Source organism: Crocuta crocuta, unplaced genomic scaffold, assembly GCF_008692635.1.
Source record: "Crocuta crocuta isolate KB4526 unplaced genomic scaffold, BGI_CrCroc_1.0 scaffold271, whole genome shotgun sequence".
Classification (NCBI taxonomy): Eukaryota; Metazoa; Chordata; class Mammalia; order Carnivora; family Hyaenidae; genus Crocuta; species Crocuta crocuta.
Genome location: NW_027527824.1, coordinates 3,619,039 through 3,645,878, shown reverse-complemented (window position 1 = coordinate 3,645,878; position 26,840 = coordinate 3,619,039). Strand labels below are relative to the sequence as shown.

The 26,840-nt window shown below is 38.4% G+C and overlaps 1 protein-coding gene across 5 annotated transcripts in view; it reads left to right on the top strand.

Moving 5' to 3' along the window:
* ARHGEF12 (Rho guanine nucleotide exchange factor 12) overlaps nucleotides 1-26,840 on the top strand; it is a 146,846-nt gene that overhangs the window by 97,934 nt on the left and 22,072 nt on the right. For 4 of the 5 annotated variants that reach the window (XM_077776748.1, XM_077776751.1, XM_077776730.1 and 1 more), the window contains 16 exons: nucleotides 344-418; nucleotides 2,713-2,805; nucleotides 5,066-5,176; nucleotides 5,462-5,560; nucleotides 11,236-11,278; nucleotides 11,577-11,682; nucleotides 12,109-12,246; nucleotides 12,716-12,748; nucleotides 13,069-13,183; nucleotides 13,846-13,951; nucleotides 15,804-16,016; nucleotides 20,622-20,754; nucleotides 22,088-22,123; nucleotides 22,450-22,604; nucleotides 23,598-23,744; nucleotides 24,802-24,887. In XM_077776748.1, coding sequence (XP_077632874.1) covers nucleotides 344-418; nucleotides 2,713-2,805; nucleotides 5,066-5,176; nucleotides 5,462-5,560; nucleotides 11,236-11,278; nucleotides 11,577-11,682; nucleotides 12,109-12,246; nucleotides 12,716-12,748; nucleotides 13,069-13,183; nucleotides 13,846-13,951; nucleotides 15,804-16,016; nucleotides 20,622-20,754; nucleotides 22,088-22,123; nucleotides 22,450-22,604; nucleotides 23,598-23,744; nucleotides 24,802-24,887 — 1,689 coding nt within the window. The remainder of the gene's footprint in view (nucleotides 1-343; nucleotides 419-2,712; nucleotides 2,806-5,065; nucleotides 5,177-5,461; nucleotides 5,561-11,235; nucleotides 11,279-11,576; nucleotides 11,683-12,108; nucleotides 12,247-12,715; nucleotides 12,749-13,068; nucleotides 13,184-13,845; nucleotides 13,952-15,803; nucleotides 16,017-20,621; nucleotides 20,755-22,087; nucleotides 22,124-22,449; nucleotides 22,605-23,597; nucleotides 23,745-24,801; nucleotides 24,888-26,840) is intronic. The other variant, XM_077776740.1, reaches the window with a different exon arrangement.

Genomic DNA, 26,840 nt, shown 5'->3' with positions numbered 1-26,840 from the left:
AGGAGGTTAGAAGTGGTGGATAAGGACAGAGTTTGACTTCGACACAACTAGATGTGGGGTAGTGCATCTAGTTAGGATTATTTGGTAGACATGAGCCCTCAGTCCTGGAGATGAAGTACAACTATTCTGTTAGTATGATATTGTTTATCAGCATAAAACTCGAAAGACCAAGAGAATACAAGTGCCTTGCCAAAGCCAGGAGAAAATAGTAGCGTGAGTTATTATGCAAGATATTTTGTGGTTTCAAATACAAATGTGAAATCTGGAACCTTATTTTCCACCCTATTTTTCCTTGTCAGTTTTTGGTGAGCCTCTTGAAATGAACTGAATGTCTTTTTTTTAGAGTCCCAAGAGTGCCCTGAAAGAGAGAATTTATCTAGAGGAAACCCCAGAGAAAAGTGAAGTGATTCAGGACACTGTGAGTATGGAGTCCATGAAGTGGTTGTGCTTCCTTTTGCTTTCCTTCTACTTCAGTGACAGACACACCTGAAATTTGTATATTTTGGGATGGGGGTGAAGTGGGGAGAGAAAAAGCTTAAATTGATTCATAAAGATTTGATAAATGGAGAGCTAGCTACTCCATGGTAGTAGTATTAGGTGGCTCAGTGTTACTTTGCATACTGTGGTAAAAAATACATAACATAAAATTTACCATTTTAATAAGTTTTAAGTATATAGCTTATCGTCACTAAGTCATATTGACATTCTTGTACAACCATCATCATATCTGTCTCCAGAACTTTTTCATCTTCCCCAGCTCAGAGTCAGTATCCATTAAACACTGACTCTTCATTCCCCTCTTCCCAGAGCAACTGACAACCACCATTTTACTCTGTGAATTTGACTAGATTGGGAACCTTTTATAAGTAACATCATACAGTGTTTGTCCTTCTGTGACTATCTTATTTCACTTAGCATAGTGTCTTCGGGGTTCATGCATGTTGTAGCATATGGCAGAATCTCCTTCCTTTTTAAGGCTGAGTAATAATCCATTGCATGTATATACCACGTTTTGCTTATCCATTTATCTGTCAGTAAATACTTGGGTTGTTTCCACCTTTTGGCTGCCATGGATAATACTGCTATGGCCATGGGTATACAAGTATAGATTCAAGTGCTTTCTTTTAGTTCTTTTGGGTATTTATTCAGAAGTGAAATTGCTGGATTTTGCATTTTCTTATGTAAATACTTTTAGCATTCTGCTTTTGTTTTCTAATTAGATTTGTATAAAGTTTTATAGTAAAAGAATTAAACAGCATATTGTGATCCATCAATTATTAGCAACATAAGAGTTATTGAAAATTCAAAGACATTGAAGTAACTATAAAATCAAAAGTTGTCTTCGCAGTCATTCTGAACAAATTTCTCTTGTTTCACTGTTTTTTAAAAAAAATTACTAAAGCCTTGGGGTTTAGACAACAAGTAGTAAAAACAGCAGAATCAAGGTTAGAAGACACAAATAGAGGGGTGCAACACAAGGAGGGAAGACTATAGCTACATATAACTTGTATACATGTGCATACTTTCAGCTCTAACTAAGATGCCCATGACCCCCAGATCAGTAGAGCCCCACTGCCCTCGCTCAGCCCCACATCCTGCATGTGCAGCTGCTGTCAGGTTTGAGCCAAACTCATTCTTTCCCTGTTTCTTCCCAAATTTTTATTTCCTTAATACCATATGACCTTTGATTTTAATATTTATGGACTTCATACATCGCATGATTTTTACATTATATGTTAATGTGTTCCCACTGCCTTTTTCCTGCTCTTTATCCATCCCTATAAGTGAGTTGACAAGTGGATGAGCTATTGTGCAGGAAGGAGATCCATCAGCCTACATTTTCATGTTTGCAACTTTGGTTCTTTGTTTCTGTACAAAATGATTTTAATTTTGTGTGATTGCTTGAAAATTTTGTTGAATTATGCCAATGATTTGCAACCGGGAGTGATTTTATCCCTCAGGGAACATTTGGCAGTGTATGGAAACGTTTTTGACGGTCATGCCTGGGAGGCTGCTGCTGGCATGTAGTGGGTGGGTAGAGACCCAGGATGCTGCTAAACATCGTACAATGCACAGGACGGCCCCCACAACAAAGAATTATCTGGCCCAAAATGTCAGCAGTGCCAGGGTTGAAAAACCCTGCATTATACACTTAGGAAAATGAATTGAAAATGAAAAAACAAAACAAACAAAAAAAAAAGGGGTTCAGTGACAGCTTTCAATTATGTGACATTAATAGAAGTCTTTGTATTAACCTCTCCACTCATTTCATCTTCTCATTTCTATTCTCATTTTTCCTTTGTCTTGTTGTCTTCATTCACTTTTCCTAATCTAGCTTTTTAGAATTGTAATTATTTACATAAGCTGACTTTCTGTCTGGAACAAGGTTTATATGAAATGAATGGAGTATACAGAGATTAGAATCAGATATCCAAGAGTGTAGTGAGCAAAAGGTGTTAATTATTTCCAGAGGAAAGGTTTTTTTTCCCTCCCTAAGAACTGTTGATACTCTTGTGGTTTTCTTTGCTAAAGTGATTCAGTGCCTTGAACATTTGAGAACCACTTCTTTGAAAGTGAAGCACTTAAAGAAAATCAATAAAATAAAATCTTGTCAGTTTAGTGAACCATTTCTTTTTGATGATTTGGCTTCATTCTTTCTCTGAATTTGACCAACAGATAATTTTTCTGTTCCTTTTCTCTGAATGTTACCAGGATACTCAGTCACTCATCGGGAGTCCCTCTCCCCGTATGGCACCTCATATTATTGGAGCAGAGGATGATGATTTTGGTACTGAACATGAACAGGTGATTACTTTTTTTCTAAAAAAACAAGCTATTAGTTATTTGAGATGTTTGGTTTGTTATAAAAATTAATACTTTTTGGAGATTGAATGTATCATTTGTAAAGATTGAAGCTGTATCTTAGAGCTAAGATTAATTAATTGCCTGAATCAGTTGTTTATTTTAGCTTTGACCAATAGAAATGACTGTGCTTTTAAAGCTGATAAGAAGTGATTGATTTACACTAAAGTACTTCCTTTTGGGAAAGGAGGGTGTAATTGTAAATATATATTTTTTTGACTTAAAATTCCAGTGGTTCAGAAACATGATTGGCTTGTTTCTTAGTTTTATATCCCACAATCTTGCTAATAAACTCACCTACCCCTTCTAGGAGCCTTTTTTTTTTAGTGTTTATTTTTGAGATTGAGAGACAGAGTGTGAGTAGGGACAGGCAGGGAGAGAGGGAGACATAGACTTGAAGCAGGCTTCAGTGTCCGAGCTGTCAGCACAGAGCCCAACACGGGGCTCAGACTCACAAACCTTGAGATCATGACCTGAGCTGAAGTTGGACACAACCAAATGAGCCACCCAGGTGCCCCTCGGGACTTTTTAAAATACTTTTTTGGGGGGGCTCCTGGGTGGCTCACTGAGTTAAGGATCCGACTTCAGCTCAGGTCGTGATCTCACACATCATGAGCTTGTGAGCTTGAGTCCCATGTCGGGCTCTGTGCTGACAGCTTAGAGCCTGGGGCTTGCTTCGGATTATGTGTCTCCCTCTCCGCACCTTCCCCGCTCACTCTCTGCCTCTCTATCTCTCTCAAAAATAAAACATTAAAAAAATTATTTTAAATAAATAAAATTAAATAGCTTTTTGGGATTTTCCACAAAGACAAGCACATTTATTTCTTTGTTTCCAATTTGTTTATCTTTTATTTCTTGTTCTTACCTTTATTGTATTGGTTAGGACTTCCACTATGAGGTTGAATTGGAGTAGTAAGATAAGACATTATTCTTGCCTTATTCCTGACCTTAGGGAGAGGATATTTAGTCTTTCATCATTAAGTGTATTGTAAGCTATTGGTATTTTGTAGATATTTTTTATTAGGTTATGGAAGTTTAATTCTGTTTCTAATTTCTGAGAATTTTTTAAATCATGAATGAATAATTGACATGATTGTATGGGTTGTTTTTTTGTTTGTTTTTTAGTTAAGTCTCCTAATATGATAAATTACATTGATGTTAGCATGTTGGACCAGCTTTGCATTTCTGGGATAAACCACAGTTGGTCATATACTGTATTTTCCTTTTTATATATGTTGCCAGATTCAATTTGCTGTTATTTTGCTGATGATGTTTACATTGTTTCTTATGGGGTATATTGGTCTGTAGTTTTCTTTTTTTTAGAATGTCTTTGGTTTTGATATTTGGGTATTGCTGTCTTCTTAAAATGACTTCAGAAGTGTACCCTCCTCTTGTATTTTTTTTTTTTTTGTTTTTATTTTTATTTTATTTCTAGGATAGAGAGAGACAGAGTGAACAGGGGAGGGTCAGAGAGAGAGGGAGACACAGACTCTGAAACAAGCTCCAGGCTCTGAGCTAGCAGTCAGCACAGAGTCTGATGCGGGGCTTGAACCCACGAACCACGAGATCGTGACCTAAGCGAAAGTCGGACGCTTAACCGACTAAGCCACCCAGGCGCCCCTTCTCTTGTATTTTTTGAAAGAGACTGAAAAATTGGTATTATTTGTTTAGATTAACTTTCTTCTCTATTTAAACATGAGAAATTAAATGGAAATTGTGATTCAGGGTTACCTTAAGTTGAACTATTAGTTTTCTATGTTCAGTACAGTTATTCTAGGAGTTGTCTCACTTAAAATTATACATCTCCATTTTCATACCACCATTTCCATGATTAGCTCAAAAGAAAAGGAAGACACTTATTTCATTATTGGGCAAAAATCCTCCCATAACATTTAAAAGTGTTGGTACACTGGTTTTTTACTTACTGGTCATAGACATCTCAGCTCCTCGGTAATTATCTTTTGAACTTGCATTCTCCTAAGATGATCTTTCTTCCAAGCTATTTCCAAGAGATACTAATTTCCAAGAGGGAGAGATTCCATAAGGCTCTGTGCTCCTAAGTTCCAGTGAAATTTTTAAAATCTTGAATTTTTTTTTAGGGTATGTCAAAGTGAAATTTAGGTAGTTGTATGTAACTGAGCTTAACCTTATATTTTGCATCTGTGTGGTAGAATTATTGACATATCATTCTTTCTTTTTCTAGATCAATGGCCAGTGCAGCTGTTTCCAGAGCATTGAACTGCTAAAATCTCGCCCTGCTCACCTGGCTGTTTTCTTACACCATGTGGTTTCACAGTTTGACCCTGCAACGTTGGTAATGTATTTGACAATTTAGCCAATTCAGAGTTCCTACATTGATTCTTATACTGTAAAACTTTGTACTTCTGCAAGATGAGTTTCTAAGCATATACGGATAGATATGTAAGATAGTTAAAAAGTTATTAATTTATTTTTTTAAACTTTGTTGCTTGGTAATGATTACATTGTTTGTAGTGGCCTACTTGTTGGAAAAACTCTGCTACTCTGTGAAGATCTAGCAGATTCTATGTTTCATGATTTCTCACTTTTTTCCTCTTTTCCATTTCTTCCTCTACTACAGCTCTGTTATCTGTATTCAGACCTATATAAGCAGACTAATTCCAAGGAGACTCGTCGTGTCTTCCTCGAGTTTCATCAGTTTTTTCTGGATCGATCTGCAGTAAGTTACCAAGTTAACATTATGTCATCTGCGCTGTCATACATTGAGTTATTGGTCTCCTACTTCCAGTCTTCCCTTTCATGTTACTGGACATTACAGTTTTGGACTTTCTGACATCTGTATTGTGTCTCAGTTACTGATTACTCTTGACTGTTACTCTTATTATTTCTAAATTAGCTGTAGGCTCTGAATTCTCACAGTAGGTTTTAGGAGGTATACACTTATATTTGGGTTTATACATGTGCATAATTAGGATAAGAGAGTGAAAAAGAGAACACACGTGTATACGTATATATTGGGATCTGAAGGATGATACTGGTGTAATGAACTCTGGTTGGCCTCTTTTGAGTTTGGAGGCACAAGTTTAACTAGAAAGTGGTGGAGAAGGTCTTACATAAATAATGATAGTGTTTTATTTTATTTTACCAGTAGAAGTCTTTATAAGGTTTTTAAACTAATGAGTTTTATATTCTTGGCCTTGTGGTAGGGTAAGTACCAACCCTGGATAAAGCCCGTAATAGTCCCTGGATAATGGTGCTGCGATTGCTGAGGCCTCTTCCACGTTTGCTCCTCTCTTCCATGACTGTGTCACGACTTCCCTCTCCTGAAATGTCATCGCCTCCTCTCCTGCCCTCTCTCAACTCATGGCCTTGCTGTTCCTTTGAGAAATCTGAAGTATCCGCAGGCGAACTTCTCCCAGATAGTATCAGCCGCCTTCATCATAGCGTATGCTCTGCCCTTTCTCCTGATAATGTGGGGAGACTGTCTTGTTTTATCCAAAGGCGACTCTCCCCGTGTTTACCTGGACTGCATTTCCTTCTGCCTCCTCAACAACATGATCTCGCAGTTACCATCCTTCTCCCTGGTATCATCAATTTTTTGTTTTCTGTTGAATCATTCACACTGGCATGCAAACGTTGTGAGTTTAACAGTCCTAAAATAGACATATACCCAGAAACATTTTTGTCTCTACTTCTCCCTCCAGCTCTTGCCGCATTTTCTTTATATTCCTTTACAGAATTGCCTGCACACCTGTACATTGCAGAATACAGTTACCTTCTCAGTGAGACCTTCCCTGACCAACTACTTGAAATTTTATCCCCTTCACTTTCTGTCACCTGTCCTGCGTTATTTTTTCCATAGAACTTTTGTTTGTTTATTTTGTCTAAATTCTTACTCTTCTACCCTGAATGTAAAGCTCCATTAGGGCAGATATTTTTGTTCTGTTTGTTCATTGCTATTTCCCCAACACTGAATAGATCCTGGAAGACTGGTCACTGTGATATTTCTTGAGTGAATTAGTTAGGGTTCTGATTACACTGTCATTGTTTAAAATATTATAGGGGCACCTGGGTGGCTCAGTTGGTTAAGCAATCTGACTCTTGGTTTTGGCTCAGGTCATGATCTCATGGTTCATGGGTTTGAGCCTCATGTCAGGTTCTGCACTGAGCCCAGAGCCTGCTTAGGATTCTCTGTCTCCCTAGCTCTCTGCCCCTCGTCTGCTCTCTCTCTCACTCTCTCTCTCTCTCAAAAATTAAAAAAAAAATAGACTTAAAAAATAAAATATTATATATTATATTCATTAAGATAATTTACTTACATGAAGAAATGACAGTATGTTGAAGTATTTGAATTTCACATTTCTTTTTTTTTAATTGAAGTACTGTTGACATTCAATATTACATTGGTTTCAGGTGTAAAACATAGTGATTTGACAATTACATAAATATAATCTTCATCAAGATAACTATAGTTATCGTCTGTCACTATACAGTTATTACAGTATTATTGACCTGTATTTCCTGTGCTATACTTCTCATCCCTGTGACTTATTTATTTTTTTAATTTTTCTTGTAAGTTTTTGATTCCAGGTCATTAATATACATTGTTATTTTAGCTGCAAGTATACAGCATAGTGATTCAACAATTCCATATATCACCTGGTGCTCATCCCAAATGCACTTCTTAATCCCCTTCACCTATTTAACCCATCCCCTCACCCCATTTCCCTCTGGTAACCCTCAGTTTGTTCTCTCTAATTAAGAGTTTGTTTCTTGGCTTGTCTTCCTCTTTTTTTCCCTTTGCTCATTTGTTTTCTTAAATTCTGCATATGAGTGAAATCATGGTATTTATCTTTCTCTGACTTATTTTGCTTAGCATTATACTCTCTAGCCCCATCCATGTGTCAGCAAATGGCCAAGATTTCATTCTTTTTTATGGCTGAGTGATTTCCATTGTACATATATATGCCACATCTTCTTTATCCATTCATCAATTGATGGATACTCGGGCTGCTTCCATATCTTGACTGTTGTAAATAATGCTGCCATAAACATAGGGGTGTGTGTATCCCTTTGAATTAGTGTTTTTATATTCTTTGGGTAAATACCCAGTAGTGCAATTGCTAGATTATAGGACAGTTCTATTTTTAACTTTTTGAGGAAGCTCCATACTGTTTTCCAGAGGGGCTGTACCACTTTGCATTCCCGCCAGCAGTGCATGAGTGTTCCTTTTTCTCCATATCCTCGCCAGTACCTGTTGTTTCTTGTATTGTTGATTTTAGCCATTCTGACAGGTGTGAGGTGATATCTCATTGTAGTTTTGATTTGCATTTCTTTGATGCTAAGTGATGATGAGCATCGTTTTGTGTGTCTATTGGCCATCTGGATATCTTCTTTGGCGAAATGTCTGTTCATGTCTTGTGCCCATTTTGTAATTAGATTATTTGTTTTTTTGGGTGTTGACTTTTATAAGTTCTTTTTATACTTTGTATGCTAACCTTTATGGGATATGTCATTGCAAATATCTTCTGGTTAGTAGGTTGTCTTTTGGTTTTGTGGGTTGTTTCCTTTGCTATGTAGAAGCTTTTTGATTGAGATGTAGTCCTAATAGTTTATTTCTGCTTTTATTTCTCTTGTCTCAGGAGACATATCTAGAAAAAAATTGCTACAGCCAGTGCCCAAGAGGTTACTGCCTGTGTTCTCATCTAGTATTTTTAACGGCTTCGGGTCTCACATTTAGGTCTTTCACCCGTTTTGAATTTATTTTTGTGTCTGGTGTAAGAAAGTGGTCCAGGTTCATTCTTCTGCATTCCGCTGTCCAGTTCTCCCAGCACCGTTTGTTGAAAAGACTGTCCTTTTCCCATTAGATTTTCTTTTCTGCTTTGTTGAAGATTAATTGACCATATAGTTGTGAATTTATTTCTGAGTTTTCTATTCTGTTTTAATTGATCTATGTGCCTGTTTTGTGTCAGTACCATATTGTTTGATGACTACAGCTTTGTCATATAACTTGAAGTCTGGAATTGTGATGCCTCCAGCTTTGCTTTTCTTTTTCAAGCTTGCTTTGGCTATTTAGGGTCTTTTGTGGTTCCATACAAATTTTAGGATTCTTTGTTCTAGTTCTGTGAAGAATACTGTTGGTATTTTGATAAGTAGTTCTATGAAAAATACTGTTGGTATTTTGATAAGGATTGCATTAAATATGTAGATTGCTTTGGGTAGCATAGACATTTTAACAATGTTTGTTCTTCTAATCTTTGAGCATGGAATGTCTTCCGTGTCTTTGTGTTGTCCTCACTTTCTTACATCAGTGTTTTCAGAGTACAGGCCTTTCACCTTGTTGATTTGGTTTATTCCCAGGTATCTTATTATTTTTGGTGCAGTTGTAAATGGGATTCTCTTCGTAATTTCTCTTTCTACTGCTTCATTATTAGTGTATAGAAATGCAACAGATTTCTGTACATTGATTTTGTATTCTGTGACTTTACTGGATTCGTTTATCAGTTCCAGCAGTTTTTTGGTGGAGTCTTTTTAGGTTTTCTATATAATATCATGTCATATGAAAATAGTGAAAGTTTTACTTCTTCCTTACCAGTTTGGATGCTTTTTATTTCTTTTTGTTGTTTGATTGCTAAGGCTTGGGCTTCCAGTACTGTGTTGAATAGAAGTGGTGAAAGTGGCCATCCTGTCTTGTTCCAGACCCGAGGGGAGAAGCTCTCAGTTCTTCCCTGTTGAGTAAGATGTTAGATGTGCTTTTTTCAAACATGGCCTTTATTCTGTTGAGGTACGTTCCCTCTAAACCTACTTTGTTGAGGGTTTTTTATCATGAATGGATGTTGTACTTTGTGACTTATTTATTTTATAATTGGAAATTTGTACCTCTTAATCCCCACCATTCATTTCACCATTATCCTCCACCCTGTTTCCCCTCTGGCAACCATCAGTCTTCCCTGTATTTATGAGCCTATTTCAGTTCTTTGTGTGTGTTTGCTCATTGGTTTTAATTTTTAGGTTCCACGTTATAAATGAAATTATACAGTATTTGTCTTCTCTGTCTAGACCATTTTCCTTGCATGATACCCACTTGGTCCATCATGAGGTCGTGAGTGGCTAGATGTCATTCTTTTTTATGTCTGACTAATAATTCCACTGTGTGTATCTACCACATCTTCTTTATCCATTCATCCATCGATGGATACTTAGGTTCCTTCCATATCTTGGCTATTGTAAATAATGCTGCTATAAACATAGAGGTGCATGTAACTTTTTGAATTAGTGTTTTCATTTACTTTGGGTAAATCCCCAGAAGTTAATTTCACATTTCTCAAGAGCTCCAAGCTAAGTCAAATCTTTATTTCGCTGCTTGTGATCTTATTAAATTTATTAGTATTAGAATATTACAGGTGGTTTACTTATTTCATATAAATACAGAAATGAACATGTATATACTTTTTTACATTTATGCTAGCTAGCAATACTTCTAGGAAAGTTGATTTGAGCTGCTGTGTGAGAACTTCAGTGAAAGAGAAAGCTTTTGAAATCCATTTCACTGTTCTTCAGATGAATATTAGAGGTCTCATAATTTTCAGCAGAGACTTATTTTTTAATGTAAAGCTTTAGATCTTATAGGAATTGTTTAAATTCTCAGAGTATATGACAAGTAGGTATACATTACAAAATAAGCATGAAGAGGTTAAGATACTTTCTCTAAATACAAAATAAGTTTTTTCCCAAGACATTTCCCAGATTGATGAGAGGGATTACACAGCTCTGTTTTAATGGGACTGGAAACTGCAGTTATCATGGGGAAAATTCTAGCTGAGAAGAAGTTAATTATGACACGGTTACCTTACTTAGCTCACTAGTAAGAACTACAGATGGTTATTGGAGATTTAATACTGCAAAGCCTCAACATTGACATCCAGTACCTTCTCATTGGGGCATGAATGTTGTAACGGTTCTTTAACTTTACATAGAAATTTACTGGTAACACGTGGTCAGGAGTCTCAAGTACAGGAAAAAAAGTCATGGTTATATATATACATATATACATATATGTATATATATGACTAAATTTTTCATATAATACATATACAGTTTCAGTTTTAGCTACATAGCTATATTGATTCAAATGATGTATAATAAGTGATTATATTAATCGGTGATTATAGATATTTCCTGTATATGATCCTTGGGGAAGGGACTTACTTTCATGTTGAAACAGTGGGACAGTCCAGAGCTGTGAAATTTGGATGGGATAAGTGAGCTTAAATCTGAATGTGGTTGTAAAAATAGTTATCCAAGTTGTATCTCTTCACTTCATACAAGTCCTTATATATATATCTTGAAAAGTCCTTGGTGTCATTTCACTTTTTGTTTGCATTTTTGTTTTAGCACCTGAAAGTTTCTGTTCCTGATGAAATATCAGTAGATCTAGGTAAGTATGCAGAATCAATATCCTGGATAATTATGTCTCTGTTAGGTATTAGCACAGCTCATCTCTAATGGTTTTATCTGTCACGTGGTAACTAGTAGATCATCAATCACAACAGAAATAGAGTCTATGATACATTAAAGGTGTGTTAAATGGAACTGTGAGGCCAAAAACAAAATGCACTGAAGACCTTCTCTTTGTCTTACCCCGAGTTTGCACCAAATAGCATTGATTTGTTGCCAGTTATAATGCACAGAATATACCTTCACATTCCGTAACTCCTTGCCTTTTCTTTATGCAGAAAAAAGAAGACCTGAGCTTATACCTGAGGATCTCCACCGCCACTATATCCAAACTATGCAGGAAAGAGTCCACCCAGAAGTTCAGAGGCACTTGGAAGATTTTCGGTAAGCTTGGTGGTAAATATAAGCTGATAATGGTTATTCTGAATTAACTTTCTGTTTAGGTACAGAAAGGTTACACATTAAGTCCTTGGCTTAGCATCTGGTCTCTATCACTGTGGTTAAAACATAATGAATATCTGGAGTTGCAGAGTTGACATGGTACTGAGCCCACAGCCCCCGTTCCATACGCTGTCAGGCTTTGAGCTCAGTGCGCTTCTAGGCTAAGCGTGTTCCTTCACTATGTGTGTTCTGTCGAGTGATTGCCTCTAGAATTCTTTTCCTCTGGTGTCCTAGGTGACAGGGGCCCCAATATAGAAAACTGTGACATTTCGGCTGTTGCTAGAAACTCCTAACCGTGGAAACTCTGATGAAACATCTCCAGAGGTCCTTCTCTGCACCACCTCAGGAAGCTTCTCCTGTTCCCTTTAGGCAGAAACGTAGCATGGGGCTCACCTTGGCTGAAAGCGAACTGACAAAACTCGACGCAGAGCGAGACAAGGACCGGGTAACTTTGGAGAAGGAACGGGCATGTGCGGAGCAGATTGTTGCCAAAATTGAAGAAGTGTTGTAAGTAACAGAAGCGTGTGCAGGCACACATCTCTCCTGAGATGCTCGTTATGCTTAAAGCACCCTTTGAACAAACTCAGAAGGGGAGTCAGACTGTGTATGTGGAGCCATGTATTTGGACTTTAATGTTTTAATTTTTAAATTTTGCTGATGTTTTAGAAAAGTTCCTGTGTTTCTTTTCCTGGGTGTTGGTAAAATGAGTAACTAACTATAAAATGTCTAACTGACCAAAAACACTTTAGTGGTTTCAGTTCATGGGCTTTGAAACAGTTTGAGGCCAGAAAACCTTTACAGTGGATGACATGAGTGAGAAAAACCTATAATTCTTCCCCTGGAGGGTTAGGGTTCTTCTGCTATTTCATGCCAGGTGACAGAGATTGAGCTCTGTTCTGTTGCTTCAGGTATCTGAGTTAGTAGCAACTCCTTTGTTAAACCTTAATATTTAATTTTGAAATATTTTTGTTTTTAGGATGACTGCTCAGGCTGTAGAAGAAGATAAAAGGTAATATAACTGGGGTTTCTTCCAAGAATTTTACAAAAAAAGAAACTGTCTTTTCTCCTGTAAGTCCTAAATTATGATTTCTTTCTTTTAACTTCAAAATATAGACTGTCTCCCTCTGGTGGCCTCTCTTTTATTCAACTAATATTCTAGTGTCCTGAGTAGAGTCCTTTTCTGTTTGCAACCAGTAGATACTTGCTTAGTCTTTCCTCAATGAATGAATTCTAAGAATTCCAGTATTGGGTTTTTTAAAGTCATTTCATGTCTTTATTCTACCCACCCTCCCTTCTGAGTCCTTATTTGACTTAATCCTTTTCCTCCAGTTCAACAATGCAGTATGTTATCCTTATGTACATGAAGCATTTGGGAGTAAAAGTGAAAGAACCTCGAAATTTGGAGCACAAACGAGGTCGGATTGGATTCCTTCCAAAAATCAAGGTAAGACTGGATACTAGTGTGTTCAGGTCTCCATGCTTCTTTACACGGGGTTGCAGTGCCTTCGTTTGTCTTAGTATTTACCATTTCTGCAAGTTAGTGTTGGGTGTGCTAATGTGTGTAAGATGGGAAACTAAAAAATCTAGAGAGATCCAGGCCTGTGAACTAACAATCATATAGTGTGAGGAGTGCAGGTAGCACTTTACGCCAAGGGCCGTCACAGCTCTGTCACGGCCTCAGTCTTTCTTTTTATGGCACTGGTCACAGTTTGTGATTATTTATGTTTATGTTTAGTTTTTGTCAGACTGTGCAGCTGTGTGAGGGCAAGGGCCTTCTTCATCATGTCCCCAGCTTTTAGCACAGTGCCGTCACACAGGAAGGGCTTGTTGTTTGTTCAACAGAGGAACGAATGGCTTGGAACAAGCTCCCAGTAAATCTGTTGTATAAAACTACCTTTTGTTTTTCAAAATTGTCAGCTCAAAACAGGTTGAAAAGACATCTTGAATTTGACGTGTCCACGGTACTGTGTGCCGGCCTCTAATGAGTGCTGTGCGTCTCTTACATGTAACCAGTTCTTGCAGTCGACCGTTAGAATTGGGTTTCTGAGTTTGAAGAACTCCACTCTGTTGTGTGTCGCTTATCTCTCTGATTGCACCTGACTCTAGCAGAGTATGAAGAAAGATAGAGAAGGCGAAGAAAAAGGGAAGCGCAGAGGATTCCCCAGCATCCTGGGACCCCCAAGGAGACCCAGCCGTCATGACAACAGTGCAAGTATGTTATGTTGGAAATGGCGTGTTCTCACCAGCTCCCGCTGTCTTCCTTCAGAGGCTCAGTTAGCTAGAATGAATTGCTGGGGAAAGGTGTTCTTGAAATGATTCCATTGAACTTCCAGTGTGCCTTGTTGGCATTCAAGGTTATGTCTGAGCTAACTATCCTCATGTGGCTCTATAATTATCTTAAACATCTTCTTTAGGGGCGCTGAGTGACTTAGTCGGTTAGGGATCCATGATCTAGTGGTGTGTGAATTCAAGCCCTGCGTCGGGCTCTGAGCGGTCAGCACAGCCTGCTTCCCATTCTGTGTCTCCCTCTCTCTCCCCCTCACCAGCTTATGCTTTGTCTCTCTTTCAAAAATAAATAAACATTAAAAAAATTTTTTAAATCTTCTTTAATTGTAGTATTTTCTCAGTTGTCCATAACACAAGTTACTTACCTATTCTAATTTTATTTGCATTCAACTTCTGTTTGTTAAATTAAAAAAACAAAATGTGAGTGGATTTCTCCACCATTCTTTGTTTAATCTTTTTATACACATATTACTCACTCTCTCCATACTTCTATAATTTCTCCACCTCTCCATTGTGCTTTATTTCCTAATCTCCCTCCACCCTCAGGCCTAATAGAGCGAGATCAGGCCTCTGCAGGAGAAATAGGGAGGGTGGTACCACCGGGAGGGAAATTAGGTCATATAATGGTCTTCACCCGGGCAGCACCACATTTGAAAACATTGGTGAAGTTGGAGTGGGGGTGGCATTGTGATAACAGTGGTACTGGATGTTCGACACTATGAGGAATTCTCAAATACCAGTAGTGCCCCTTGCTGAGAATTGATGAAGGAAATATTTAGAGAAGAGGTTGAGGAGGATGGAGTATTTCTTTATATATATATTTTTTCTTTTTTGGAGAGAGGGAGCATGTATGTGAGCAGGGTAAAGGGGCTGAGGCAAAGAGAGGAACTTAAGCAGGCTCCACGCTCAGTGAGCATAGAGCCTGACAAGGGGCTCAATCCTATGATCCTGGGATCGTAACCTGAGCTGAAATCAAAAGTTGGAGGCTCAATCGACTGAGCCGCCAGGTCCTCCAAGAATGGAATATTTCATAGGTGCTGCTCATGAGTTCCAAGGGATATAGAAGAAGAATTTTAGGACTTCAGGAAAGAAGAATTTTAGGATTAGGGATGTACAGAGCTGTGTGAGGGTACACAGTGCGATGGCAGGTGATGACCTGCATGTCTTTAGCTTCTCATGGTCACTGATGGAAGCAGGGGCGGTGAGCAGGCTGCAGATTAATCTCAGTAGTCTCTGAGGCATGTTATGATGATACAGCTGTGGATGCTGGGGGAGGGGGGCAGGGGCTTCCCGAGGCTCACAGAAGGCTCCATCTTTACTTTCACAAGTGAGTACAGCTCTGTGTGTCTGTCTCTCAGCACACTCCCTCCCCCACCAGTGCTTTCGTCTTTTCTTCCTCTTGTCTCTCCCTCTCATCTGCCCCCTTCTTCTCCCTTTCTCTTCTGCCCTCCTCCACCTTCCCCTGCCTTCCTTTCTCTTTCCCTCCCTCCTTTTCTTTCTTTCTTCCTTCCTATCTTCCTTTTCATTTTTCTTTCCTTCCTTTCTTTTGCTCTATTTCTCTCCCTTTATTTTTCTTTCCTTCCTTTCTTCTCTTTTCTGTCTTTCATTTCTTCCTATGTTATCTGTCCATCTGTCTATCTCTCACCCAGTAATAATTGATAAATATTTTTCTAGGGCCCAGCATGTTCCAGACAATTTTTAGATCCTTCTTCTTCTTCTTCTTTTTTTTTTTTTTAGATTTTTGCAACATAAATTGGTAACGATTGCTTTCTGTTCAGTTGGCAGAGCTATGGAACTACAGAAGCAGCGGCACCCTAAGCACTTATCCACGCCGTCTTCTGTGAGTCCTGAGCCTCAGGACTCTGCCCGGTTGCGCCAGAGCGGGTTAGCCGGGGAAGGAACAGATGTTGGGTACCTGCCAGCCAACTCCGTGGCCTCTGGGGCTTCCGGGTCCACTCTTTCCCAGGAAGGAGGGAAAGAGAATGATCTGGGTGAGCTAATGCTATAGTGCAACTTAACTGAGTCTCAGGATTTTAAAACAATCACACTAAGTCAGCAGTAGAGTGGCATATTATTTTAATCAAGGCCGAATCCCCGTTTAACTTCATTTTAACATTTTAGTATCTTCTGCAGCTGGTGATAAATCTGTGCTAAGCGATCATTTTGAATTCTCATCAATTCAGAAATATTGATCAAGCCCTCTGTCAGATATTAGCTCTGTATCTGATGCTAGGACACAGAAATGACACTTAGATTCTTGCCTTGTGCTGCTTAGTCCCGTGGGGACATAGTGACACCAATAAAAAATTCAGATTGTGCCCGATCCAGTAAAGGAAGGGTAAAAGAAGTGTTGAGGGGATTTAGTAGCTAGAAGCAGACATGGGATGAGGCTGAAAAAGACTTTTTTTGAGATACTAGAGTTTTTTTTCTTTTTTTTTTTTTTAATACTAAAGGGAAGCCAGGAAAGAGGAGGAGGTTGAAGATGCAGATGCAGGGGACAGACTGTATATGTTGAATAGGACAGAGTTTGGAGAAGGAGAGAGGAGATGAGCGGCAGAGGGAATGTGAAGGGCAGGGAGACTTGAGGAGTAGAGTAAGATGTAAAGTAATTATAGGTCACTTGGAAAAGAGCTTATTACCATATTTCTTCATACTTGTTATAATGGGTCTCTTAAGCAAGTGAACTGGGTGAATCAGTGATTTTATTCGGAGAAGGGAATGCCTATCTATATTAGTGATTTTGGAAGCAGTTCATTTTCTGGTGTTACAAGGTCGAGGTTAAAGCTATGGGAGTGGTCAGTGAAATGGCATAGAGGAAGTTACTAGAGATGAAGAAAGTGAGGAACCAAGAAGCCAGGGGGTTGAATACCTTAACATCCCTGGGTTTTGAAGTCACCTCATGTATCAGCAGAGAGAGGGAAGCTGTGAGCCAGCAGCCAAAGGTTCAGTATTGCTAGATGATTGCTGTGAGGCGGGAGAGCATGTGATAATATCTGGGAGTGAGAGCTCAGGCAGCAAGAGATATTTATAGGAAGGCAAGATAATGGTCTGAGAGCAGCATTGAAGAACAAGGGTATCTGTCTCATCTCTGCCCTGAAGTCCACAGTAGACGATGGGAACATCTATCTCCTTTTGAGAGGATTGTAGCAGAAGAGGCAGTCCTCGATGGGAGAGGCAGGTTTTTATTTAAGGCAAAGAAGGAGGGGTGACATTTGTAGAAAACTCTGGAGCTTTTATCTTATATGGAATTCTGAAGATGTTGGGTTGAGTACATGCATTAATTAATGGCTCCCAGCTCTCACTGAAATAAAAACATGGCAGACAGGTAACTAATAACAAATAAATAATAACCATGAAGAGAAAGGAAGTGGAGGAAGAGAACGTGTTATCAACAAGTAAGAGATTTCAGCAGAGTTTGGGGGAGATTATAAGAGCACAAGGGTGGTTTGATGGGTCAAACAACAGAGAGGAAGCTGTAGTCCATAATTCGTACAAGGCGTCCTAGATGGGGAGCCGGCCTGCCCATTAGGACCCTGCAGAGACCGTGGGCTCAGCAGTTGGCATGTGTTCCGTGGAGTGTATGAGCAAGAGATAAAGCTGAAAATAATGAATTAATTGAAGGCCCGTAATCAAAACAATAATGTCAGCAGTTTCTGATCCTCGCATTGTAAAATGTGAGCCGTCTGTCATTTATGTACCAGAAGAACATGAGGGTACTCTCTTTGAGAGGAGTTGAATGGGTTGTGTAGGGAGTGGTGGGTAGGTCCTCCATGACATTGGTGCCCTGGAGTTCTAACAGCGGGGGGCCTGAAGCCTGGCAGGAGACATGCCAGGGTCTCACCCTGTCCAGAGAGTTTCCATCTGAAATAGATCTGCTTCTATAGAGCTGCAGAGGAAAGCCCCAACCGCTTCTCAAATACTAATAGTATTACTCACTCTTGGAAAAATGTGCTTGTTAGAGCCAAGACCTAAGATAATACTTTATGCCAACCCTATTGATGGCATAAAAAAAAGAATATGAAATAAACAGGAAAACTGCCCCTGGCAGAAAACAGTAATATTATTATATCTACAAAACAAGAATAACAATGCTATAAAAAAGGAACTTTCAGAAACCAAAAGACATGATTTAATATAACTATTACAATACAGTAACTGCTGTATTAGTTACCAAGTGCTTTGTGTGATAAACCACCTCAAAACTTCATAGCTGAACACAAAAACCACTTACTATGTCACATTTTTGGTGGGTGAGGAGCTGGAAAGCAGCTTTGCAGGGCAATTCTGTCTCACGTGCTTGCAGTCAAGATGGCTGTCAGTCACCGAAAACTTCGCTGGGGCCAGGACACCTGCTTCTACACTCACAGAGGCGGCTGGTGGCAGGGGGGCTTAGCTCCTTGCTGGGGGCGTTGGCTCCTCACCGCACGGCTTCTCCAGGGAGCTGTTTGAGTGTTCCGTGACACGGTGACCAACTTCTCTGAAGTGATCCAAAAGAAAGAGCAAGAAAGGAACCGCACTGTCTTCAGTGAGTTAGTCTCTGTGGGTGCACATTGTCACTTTACTAAGTTGGAAGCCAGCCCCTAAATCTAGCTCACACTCAAGGAGGGAAGAATTAGGCTCGACCCCTGAGGGAAGGCATATCAAAGAATTTGTGCACATATTTTTGAACCACCAGAGCTACCAAGAATTAAAAAAAAAAAAAAGTCCGTAAAAATAAAGTCAAGGAAACAGTTCAGAATGTATATCAGAAATACCAAGAGACAGAAATTGGAGAGACAAGAATTATGTAGAGACCCACTTGAGAGGTCCTACATTGGTCTGTTTGATGAAAGGTCAGCAGAGGAAATGGAGGAGAGAGAATTAGAGAAATGGTAAGAGAGACTGTCTCAGGGGTGAAGAAGAATAGTTGTCTTCAGACAGAAAGTTCACTGGGAACCACCTACAATGAATAACAAGAACAGTAATAATAGCAAGAACTATACCTAAAATGTCTCTGGAAATTTCCATGCATCAGAGATAAGGAGTCCTGAAAGTTTTGAAGGGAAAGAAAATGGGGATTATGCTGCATCACACTTCTCATTATAACATGAGGGGCTAGAATACAAAGGAGCCATGCCTTTCAACTTGCTGAAAGAAAATCACTGAACTTAGAATTCTGTATCTATCCAAATTACCCATCAGAAATGAAGGAAGATACAATGACATTTTCAGATATGCCAGGATTCAAAGTTTAACTGAAATGCACCCTTTCCTTGAACATGATTTGGAAATACACACTCGGCAAAATGAGAGAAAAATTAAGAAAGAAAATGTTATGGGATCCAGGAACTGGTGGAAACAACCCAGGAAAGTGATGACGGGCAAGGAGTTCCTGGACGATAGTTACGACACAGGCCAAGGGAGCAGCCACTCCAGACTGGAGCACGAGAACTAGAAGATAAGTAAAAGGGAAATTCTCAGCAGGTGATAGTATGATGTAGCAAAGGAAAAAACTCAAAGACTGAATAAAATGATAGTGCTCTGACAACCATAAAAGAAAGCTATCTAGAAATGCTAAGTAAAACAGTCGTTCAAGAAAGTTAAGTCATGATTTAAATGTGAAACAAAATAATAAGTGGCATAATCTTGAAGTAGCTTATGGAGTGCCTGATCTTGATGCAGTGAGCATTCTATTTCTCGTGACCCATTCTGTTTTCTTGCACCTTTGGACCAGCAGAAAAGGAAACAATCCTAATTAATATCCCTCTTAACCTGGCAGGAATAATATGTATATTTAAAATGTTGTGTGTTCTATTTTGTGTATGACTCTGTGTATGTTGGCACAATAATGTAAGCACTCTGTTGGTTTTCAGGCTTTTAGAATCCACCTAATAGGCAAGGCACAGAATATTTAGTTGTGGCCATAGATCATGGAAATGTAAAAATTCCATCTAATGATATAAGTAAAAATGTAGTTGAAAGAAATGAAGGGTAGAAGGAGAGAAATACAAGGGAAAGATATGGATACCAAATACCTAATTTGAAATAGGAGAGAATTAAGGTACTAACTTCTTGATGGAATAAAAATATAGATATATTTCTATCATTTAAACTTAAGCAATAACCAGTAACTCGGATAGTAATAATAATATAATTATTATCCATCGAGAAGAAATGGGGGAAAGTGAAGGTGGGAAGTATAAATGAGCAAAATCCTCGGGAGGAAGAAATGGATATTACCTAACGGTAGTAAATCAAGAAAAAAAAGTATGAGGTTATTATTTCAAACTGGAACATCATAATAACTAAAATTTGTATGGAAAAGATTGGCACAGGGGTTAGAAAAAGGTAATGTAAGAAAAGGTTTCTCTTCTGGGTTGTTTACGTGTCTTATGTTGTTTTTTTAAAAGTTTCTTAAAAATAATATTCCTGTTTATTTTTTAGTGCATTTAAAAATTTTATATAGTAGAGTTTTGGTTCTAGCCAACCTATAATTGAATTAAGAATGTGTAATGGATAGATTGAAACTCTCCTTGGAGACTGATTTTTTTTGGAATCGTTGTCTTCATTAACACCATCTGAGGCTCTGACTTTCAATCTGACTTTCATCTTTTCAGGATCAAAGCAAGTTGGGGAAACACCCATGTCTGGAGACTGCATGGATGGCGGCCCTCGCACTCCCAATACCGTCTTTGATTTCCCACCACCTCCATTAGACCAGGTGCAGGAAGAGGAGTGGGAGGTGGAAAGGTAACTCAGTGATATCTTATGGAGGGTGGTTTGGACAACCTCAACTACCTCATTGTATAGAATTCCTGTACTTTGTAGCATTTTCCTCACATGCGGTTTTTGGAAAAGAGCTAGAACTTATTGCTAGTAAATCTTAGACAGGTACTGAAATGTTTTTAATTTATTTTATATTCAGTCATTATAATTTCCAGAAGAATTGTTTATTAGCCACTGTAGTTTAACCCAGTTTTGATTATCTCTGGCAGAAATTTCTTTTTCTGTTGGAAAATGTTTCCACCATTTCCTGGATCCCATAACATTTTCTTTCTTAATTTTTTCTCTCATTTTGCCGAGTGTGTATTTCCAAATCATGCTCAAGGAAAGGGTGCATTTTATTGAAGTATAGCTGACACGCAATGTTACTCTAGTTTCAGGTGTGTAACGTAGGGATTTGATGAGTTCATATGTTGTGCTGGCCACAGGTGTAACTGTTGTCTCTCCCCACACAACAGCATTGACAACACCATTGACTGTATTCCCTGTGCTGTGTCTTTTGCCCCCCTAACTTACACACTCCATGAACTGCAAGCCTGGACCTGTCACCCCCTTCACCCATTTTGCCCATCCCCTCACCACCTCCTTTCTGACAACCACCAGTTTGTTGTATTTATAGGTCTTTTCTTGCTTTTTTTCCTTCTTTGTTCACTTGTTCTTTAGATTCCACATATAAATCATGTCGTATTTGTCTTTCTCTGTCTTAACTTCACTTAGCATAATACCCTCTAGTTTCATCCGTGTTGTCACACATGCCAACATCTCACTGTTTTATGGCTGAGTAATATTCCACCGTGTATATATATCACATCCTTATTCATCTATTGATGCACACTTAGGTTGCTTCCATATCTAGGCTGTTGTAAATCATGCTATAATAAATGTAGGGGTGCATTTATCTTTTGAAATTAGTGTTTTTGTTTTCTTTGGGTAAATATCTAGCAGTGGACTTACTAGGTTGTTCAGTATTTGTATTTTTAATTTTTTGAGGAACCTTCATACTGTTTTCCACAGTGGCTGCACCAGTTTACATTCCTGCCAACAGTGCACAAGGGTTCCTTTTTGTCCACATCCTCACCGAACTTGCTATTTCTTGTCATTCTGATACTAGCCGTTCTGACAAGGTGATATCTCATTTGATTTGCATTTCCTTGATGATCAGTGACGCTGAATATCTTTTCATGTGTCTATTGACCATCAATATGTCTTCTTTGGAAAAATGTCTGTTCAGAGTCTTTGGCATAAATTTCCTGATTATCGTTTTGTTTTTATGTTGACCCTTTATTCTCCATCATTTTAGGGTGCCTGAACATGGGACACCGAAGCCCTTTCGAAAGTGAGTGATCCTAAAGTGGCTTTCAACAGAGGCATATTTTAAGAAATAGAAAACTAACATTCTAGTTTTAAAGGAAAAAAACCTGTACACAAATCCATTAGATAGTATAAAAGAAAGTTCTTAATAAACACAAAGCATTCAAAAGCTATTTTGAGAGTTATATATAACACACGTAAGTCATTTTGTATGAGAGGATGATGTTTCAGGCCCCTGCGCTAAGCAACACTTCAGAAATATGACTTATTTACTGTAATCTAAAACTTGTGCTATTTCCCGTTGTCCACCTGATGTCCTCAAAATAGAATTCGTCCTTTTTTTTCCATCAGATTTGACAGCATAGCTTTTGGAGAAAGTCAAAGTGAGGATGAACAGTTTGAAAATGACTTAGAGACAGATCCACCCAACTGGCAACAGCTCGTTAGTCGAGAAGTGTTACTGGGACTAAAGCCCTGTGAGATCAAAAGACAGGAAGTAATTAATGGTGAGTTTAAGTAGATTTTGTTGTTGTTCACATATAGTGAGTTTCATTAGACTAAAACAAGCCCCTGAGTCTTAGAGCTTGCTTCAAAATTTCTGCTAGCCTTTTGTTTTATATAAAAGGGAAATTAAACTAGATAGATGATCCTTGAACTTTCCAACTCAGAAAATGCAAATGATTCTGTGATGCTTAATGATAATTTAAAAGGAAAAGGTGTTTAGCTTTCAGGGTGTGTAAGATTCGTAGCATTAGAGATCTTGAACTTGAAGAGTCATTAAGACAACACTGGTCCTCTCGCTTTACTTTCATGATTAGTTATGTTTATGCATAGATGATGAGGAAGCTCAGGCTCAGGGTGATTGGTTGCATTTTTCAAGATCACACAGCTAGCTGAGAGACGACGGGGAGAAAACTGGGAACCAGGTCTTTCTTTATCCTAGAGCAGTATTCTTTATTTTACCCTGGCATGTATGTGACAGAGATGTGGGTGACATGGAGGCTGTGCCCTCCACTGTCTTTAGGATGCGATTTAAGTAAATATCCTTCCTGTGTCTGCTAACTTTGAGACGTAGTGAAATAACAAGTCTGACCTCAGAAATTAGGGTTTGTAGGGAAATGAGATAACCAAAATACTGTTACTTCTGAAGAGGCCTCAACTGAAAGGCTATATGCCGATTGGCCTTACAGCCTTCCACTGTCGTAGCTGCTGGTAGTGGGTACTACTGGGAAGAGACAGAAGGAGTTTGGAGTTACCTTTAATGTACAGAATAGCTTTGAATGATATTTTTCATTTGTCAGAATTCAATTCTTAGAGCCAGTATGTAGGAGGGTCTCATGGATTCAAGAAAGTGACATGAGAGATACTGCACCCTTTCAAAACTATGAACAATTATTATAGAGCTCATCTGCTGCTTAAGTCCAGTTAAAGCCTGTATTCGGTCTCATGGAATTATTCTAAATGAGGTACTATTTCATATTTCCTCTTTTTCTGCTTAGAATTGTTCTATACTGAAAGAGCTCATGTTCGAACACTGAAGGTTCTTGATCAAGTGTTCTATCAGCGAGTGTCCAGAGAAGGAATTCTGTCACCTTCAGAACTACGGAAAATTTTTTCAAACTTGGAAGATATTCTTCAACTTCATAGTAAGAAAAACCAGCTCTGATCTTTGTCCCTAACATTTTTAATAGATGAAAGATTTTGAGTGTATAAAGGCACCATAACAGTAAAATTTTCTCAGTGTATCCATGTTAGCATTCCTGAAATTATATAATTATATGTGAGCACATAACTTAAGTAAAGAAGTGAACTGACCTTTGAATACCCCCCCTCTCCAAACACCCACCCACACCATCAGCCTTTTGTATATAAAGTGTTAGCACAGGACCTAAGGTCTAAAGTCGATGTCTAAGATGAAAAATATGAATAATTAAAATTACCGTTGGAAGTTTCTTATCAGTTGCAGTGTATATGTTTTTAAATATATATATATCCAATGTAATGATGTGTATATTTTTTGGATATATAATATACAGTATATGATTTCATGATGGGATAATTTTCAGGAATTAAATTATTGTTACTTGAAAGGCTTGAGTAAATATATAAAAAATCCTGCCTTGCTGGCTTTCCTTGGTTGTAGTCATCTCAGACTTTTATAGACACTGTTTCTCTCTTTGTAAGTCACTGCTTCTCTGTGATCCTTAATTCTCAAGCTTTCTTGCGTCAGGGATGCCATCAGCACCTGCCAGCGCCTGCCTACCAAATTGATCCCTTTTACGTCTTTGTGGGTGATCTTAGGTTTCCCTGGCATGAACTGACAAGTTCAGAGTGATTGTATCCACAGCCTGTGAATATGAACATTTTGAGAGCAACATTGGGCAGAATCACCAGTGCTATTTAAATTTCTTTATGAGCATGGTTATGATGGAGTCTTGAGGTTAAATGCATATTTGGTGCACCTATACTGTATGTAATGTGCTAGTTTCCACATTGTTTTATGCTTTGGCACCTGGTTTTCAGAGAGAGAGCTCACAGGTATCTGTATGTATAAGAATTGTGTTCAGATTTATATTTAAAGAGGCCAGATACAGCTATCCTACTGTGAAAATTCTTTTTTTTTTTTTTAAAATTTAGGTTCCTGGCACAACCGGTAACGCAGGCTCTATGCTTAATTATTTTTCACTGTTTTTTCCCCCTTAGTTGGATTGAATGAGCAAATGAAGGCTGTTCGAAAGAGGAATGAGACCTCAGTTATTGATCAGATTGGAGAAGATTTGCTGACCTGGGTAAGGAAATTTGCTATTTCATTTTAATGTTTTTATAGACACTTGAAGATCAGATTCAAGGTTGAGTAACTAATCTTTCCAAATATGCAGACTCATCCATTTTGCAAAGTTACTGTAAAGATGAAAGGGGTCTGTCCAAGCATGTATTTTCTTGGGTAACATCAGCTTTTTTTCCTTTTTTTTTTTTTGTTTTTTTTGTTAATAACTTTGAGTAAGTGCTCATTCAAATTAAGTGCCCTTTTTTCATCAAAGATATTCTTTGTGGTTTAATGAATGGAGAGCAAAATGAATCTTGATAAGAATAATGTAACTAATGTAGACTTTCAGCCATCTACCGTTGTTCAAATCTCAGAATCATGCCCTAAGACATTAAACAGTTGTAGATTCAGAACTACCGTCACAAAAGTAAAGAAGTGGCGGTTGCTTAATCTTATTTACAGTATAAGGAAAGAGTTCAGAGACTGTCATAGCTGTTTGTCAGCTTCTGTTTCTCTGTCCGACTCTGTTGAGTATGTACCCTGCAGTATGTACTTCTGAGCCAAACACTGTTCTCGATGCGGGGCATACGGTGGCAGTCAGAGCAGACATGGCCGCTGGTTGGGTGGGGCTTGCAGTCCCTCCTTCCACATGTGGTAAGAGTTACAAAAAAGGGAGCGTAGAGGTCGTTAGGGGAAGAAGTAGCGGGGAGACCCAAACTAGGACGCACAGAACACTTTTCTAGGGGAAAGTGGGTTTGATCCTTTAAAGGAAGTACTACAGTTAAGGCTGTGAATAATAGTAAAGTATATGATCCTGGTCTCAAAATGTTAATCCAAATTGAACAGAAACTGGTTAGATATCCCATAGAAACTTAAATCAATATGCAGATTGCTCAAGAAAATGCCACAAAAGTTTGGTAACTACAGTGATAACTTTTTAAAAAATTAAATACTAGAAAGTTGACTAAAACAGTGTCCATCTTCTTTTGCTGATGGCGAGATCGTGGCTCAGAATATACTAATCCAATAGTCGTTGACTCCTAGAAAAGATCTTGGAATCACAGTCCGGTCTCATCTTGCATATGCTCAACTTTCCAAAACACTTCCTCACAAGGCCCGCTCTGGCATTATTGCTACCGAGATTTAAGTTCCTTGAAAAGCCCAACTTACTTGTGATGGTGTGGCTCATTTTGTTCCTTGATCTCAGGGTAACAGTGAAGGTTGTGACCGAGTTCTCTTGGCTTGGCAGCACACTACTCAGCTTGAAACAGAAAATTTATAGTATGACATAGTAACGCGTCAATTTTCATGTCAAATTTGGACTTAAAATAAGCTTAAGTCATATGGACTTAAGATACCAATCTTGATTCCTATGCAGTTTCACTTAGATCTCATATAAATAGTGTTTGCCACCAAGTGCCAAGTGAGATTTATCATTAATAAGGTACAGAAGTGCAGTTGGTCCTCTTACCACAGTCCAATAGACTGTAAAAACCTAGTACCGTGGTACAAATAAGGTAGAGAAACCCCCTAACAGAGTGGGACAAAAGAAAATTTATTCTTTTGTTTTTTAGGATTTTAATTTTAAAATTTTTAAGTAATCTCTACACCCTACATGGGACTCAAACTTAGGACCCTGAGATCAAGAGTCGCACACTCCACCAACTGAGCCAGCCAGGTGCCCCAGAAGAATTGTATTCTTGACCATCTTGTGATGTACCTATAAAAAGCTAAGGAAAAATAGAATTGACTAGCCAATTTGGTTAGTAACTATGAGGTACAAAGGGTTTGCTTAGGGCAAAGCATTAGCCAGAAATACTAAAAGCAAAAATTGTAAATAGGCCTTTAGATTTGCTCTGTTTTTAAAAAATTGTCTTAGAGAATATTTTTCTGGTATTGGTCCCTTGAGATCACCTTATGTATAGTAAGCTACTTGTAAAACTACTGTAGGAAGAGAAACTACTTGAGGTTAGGA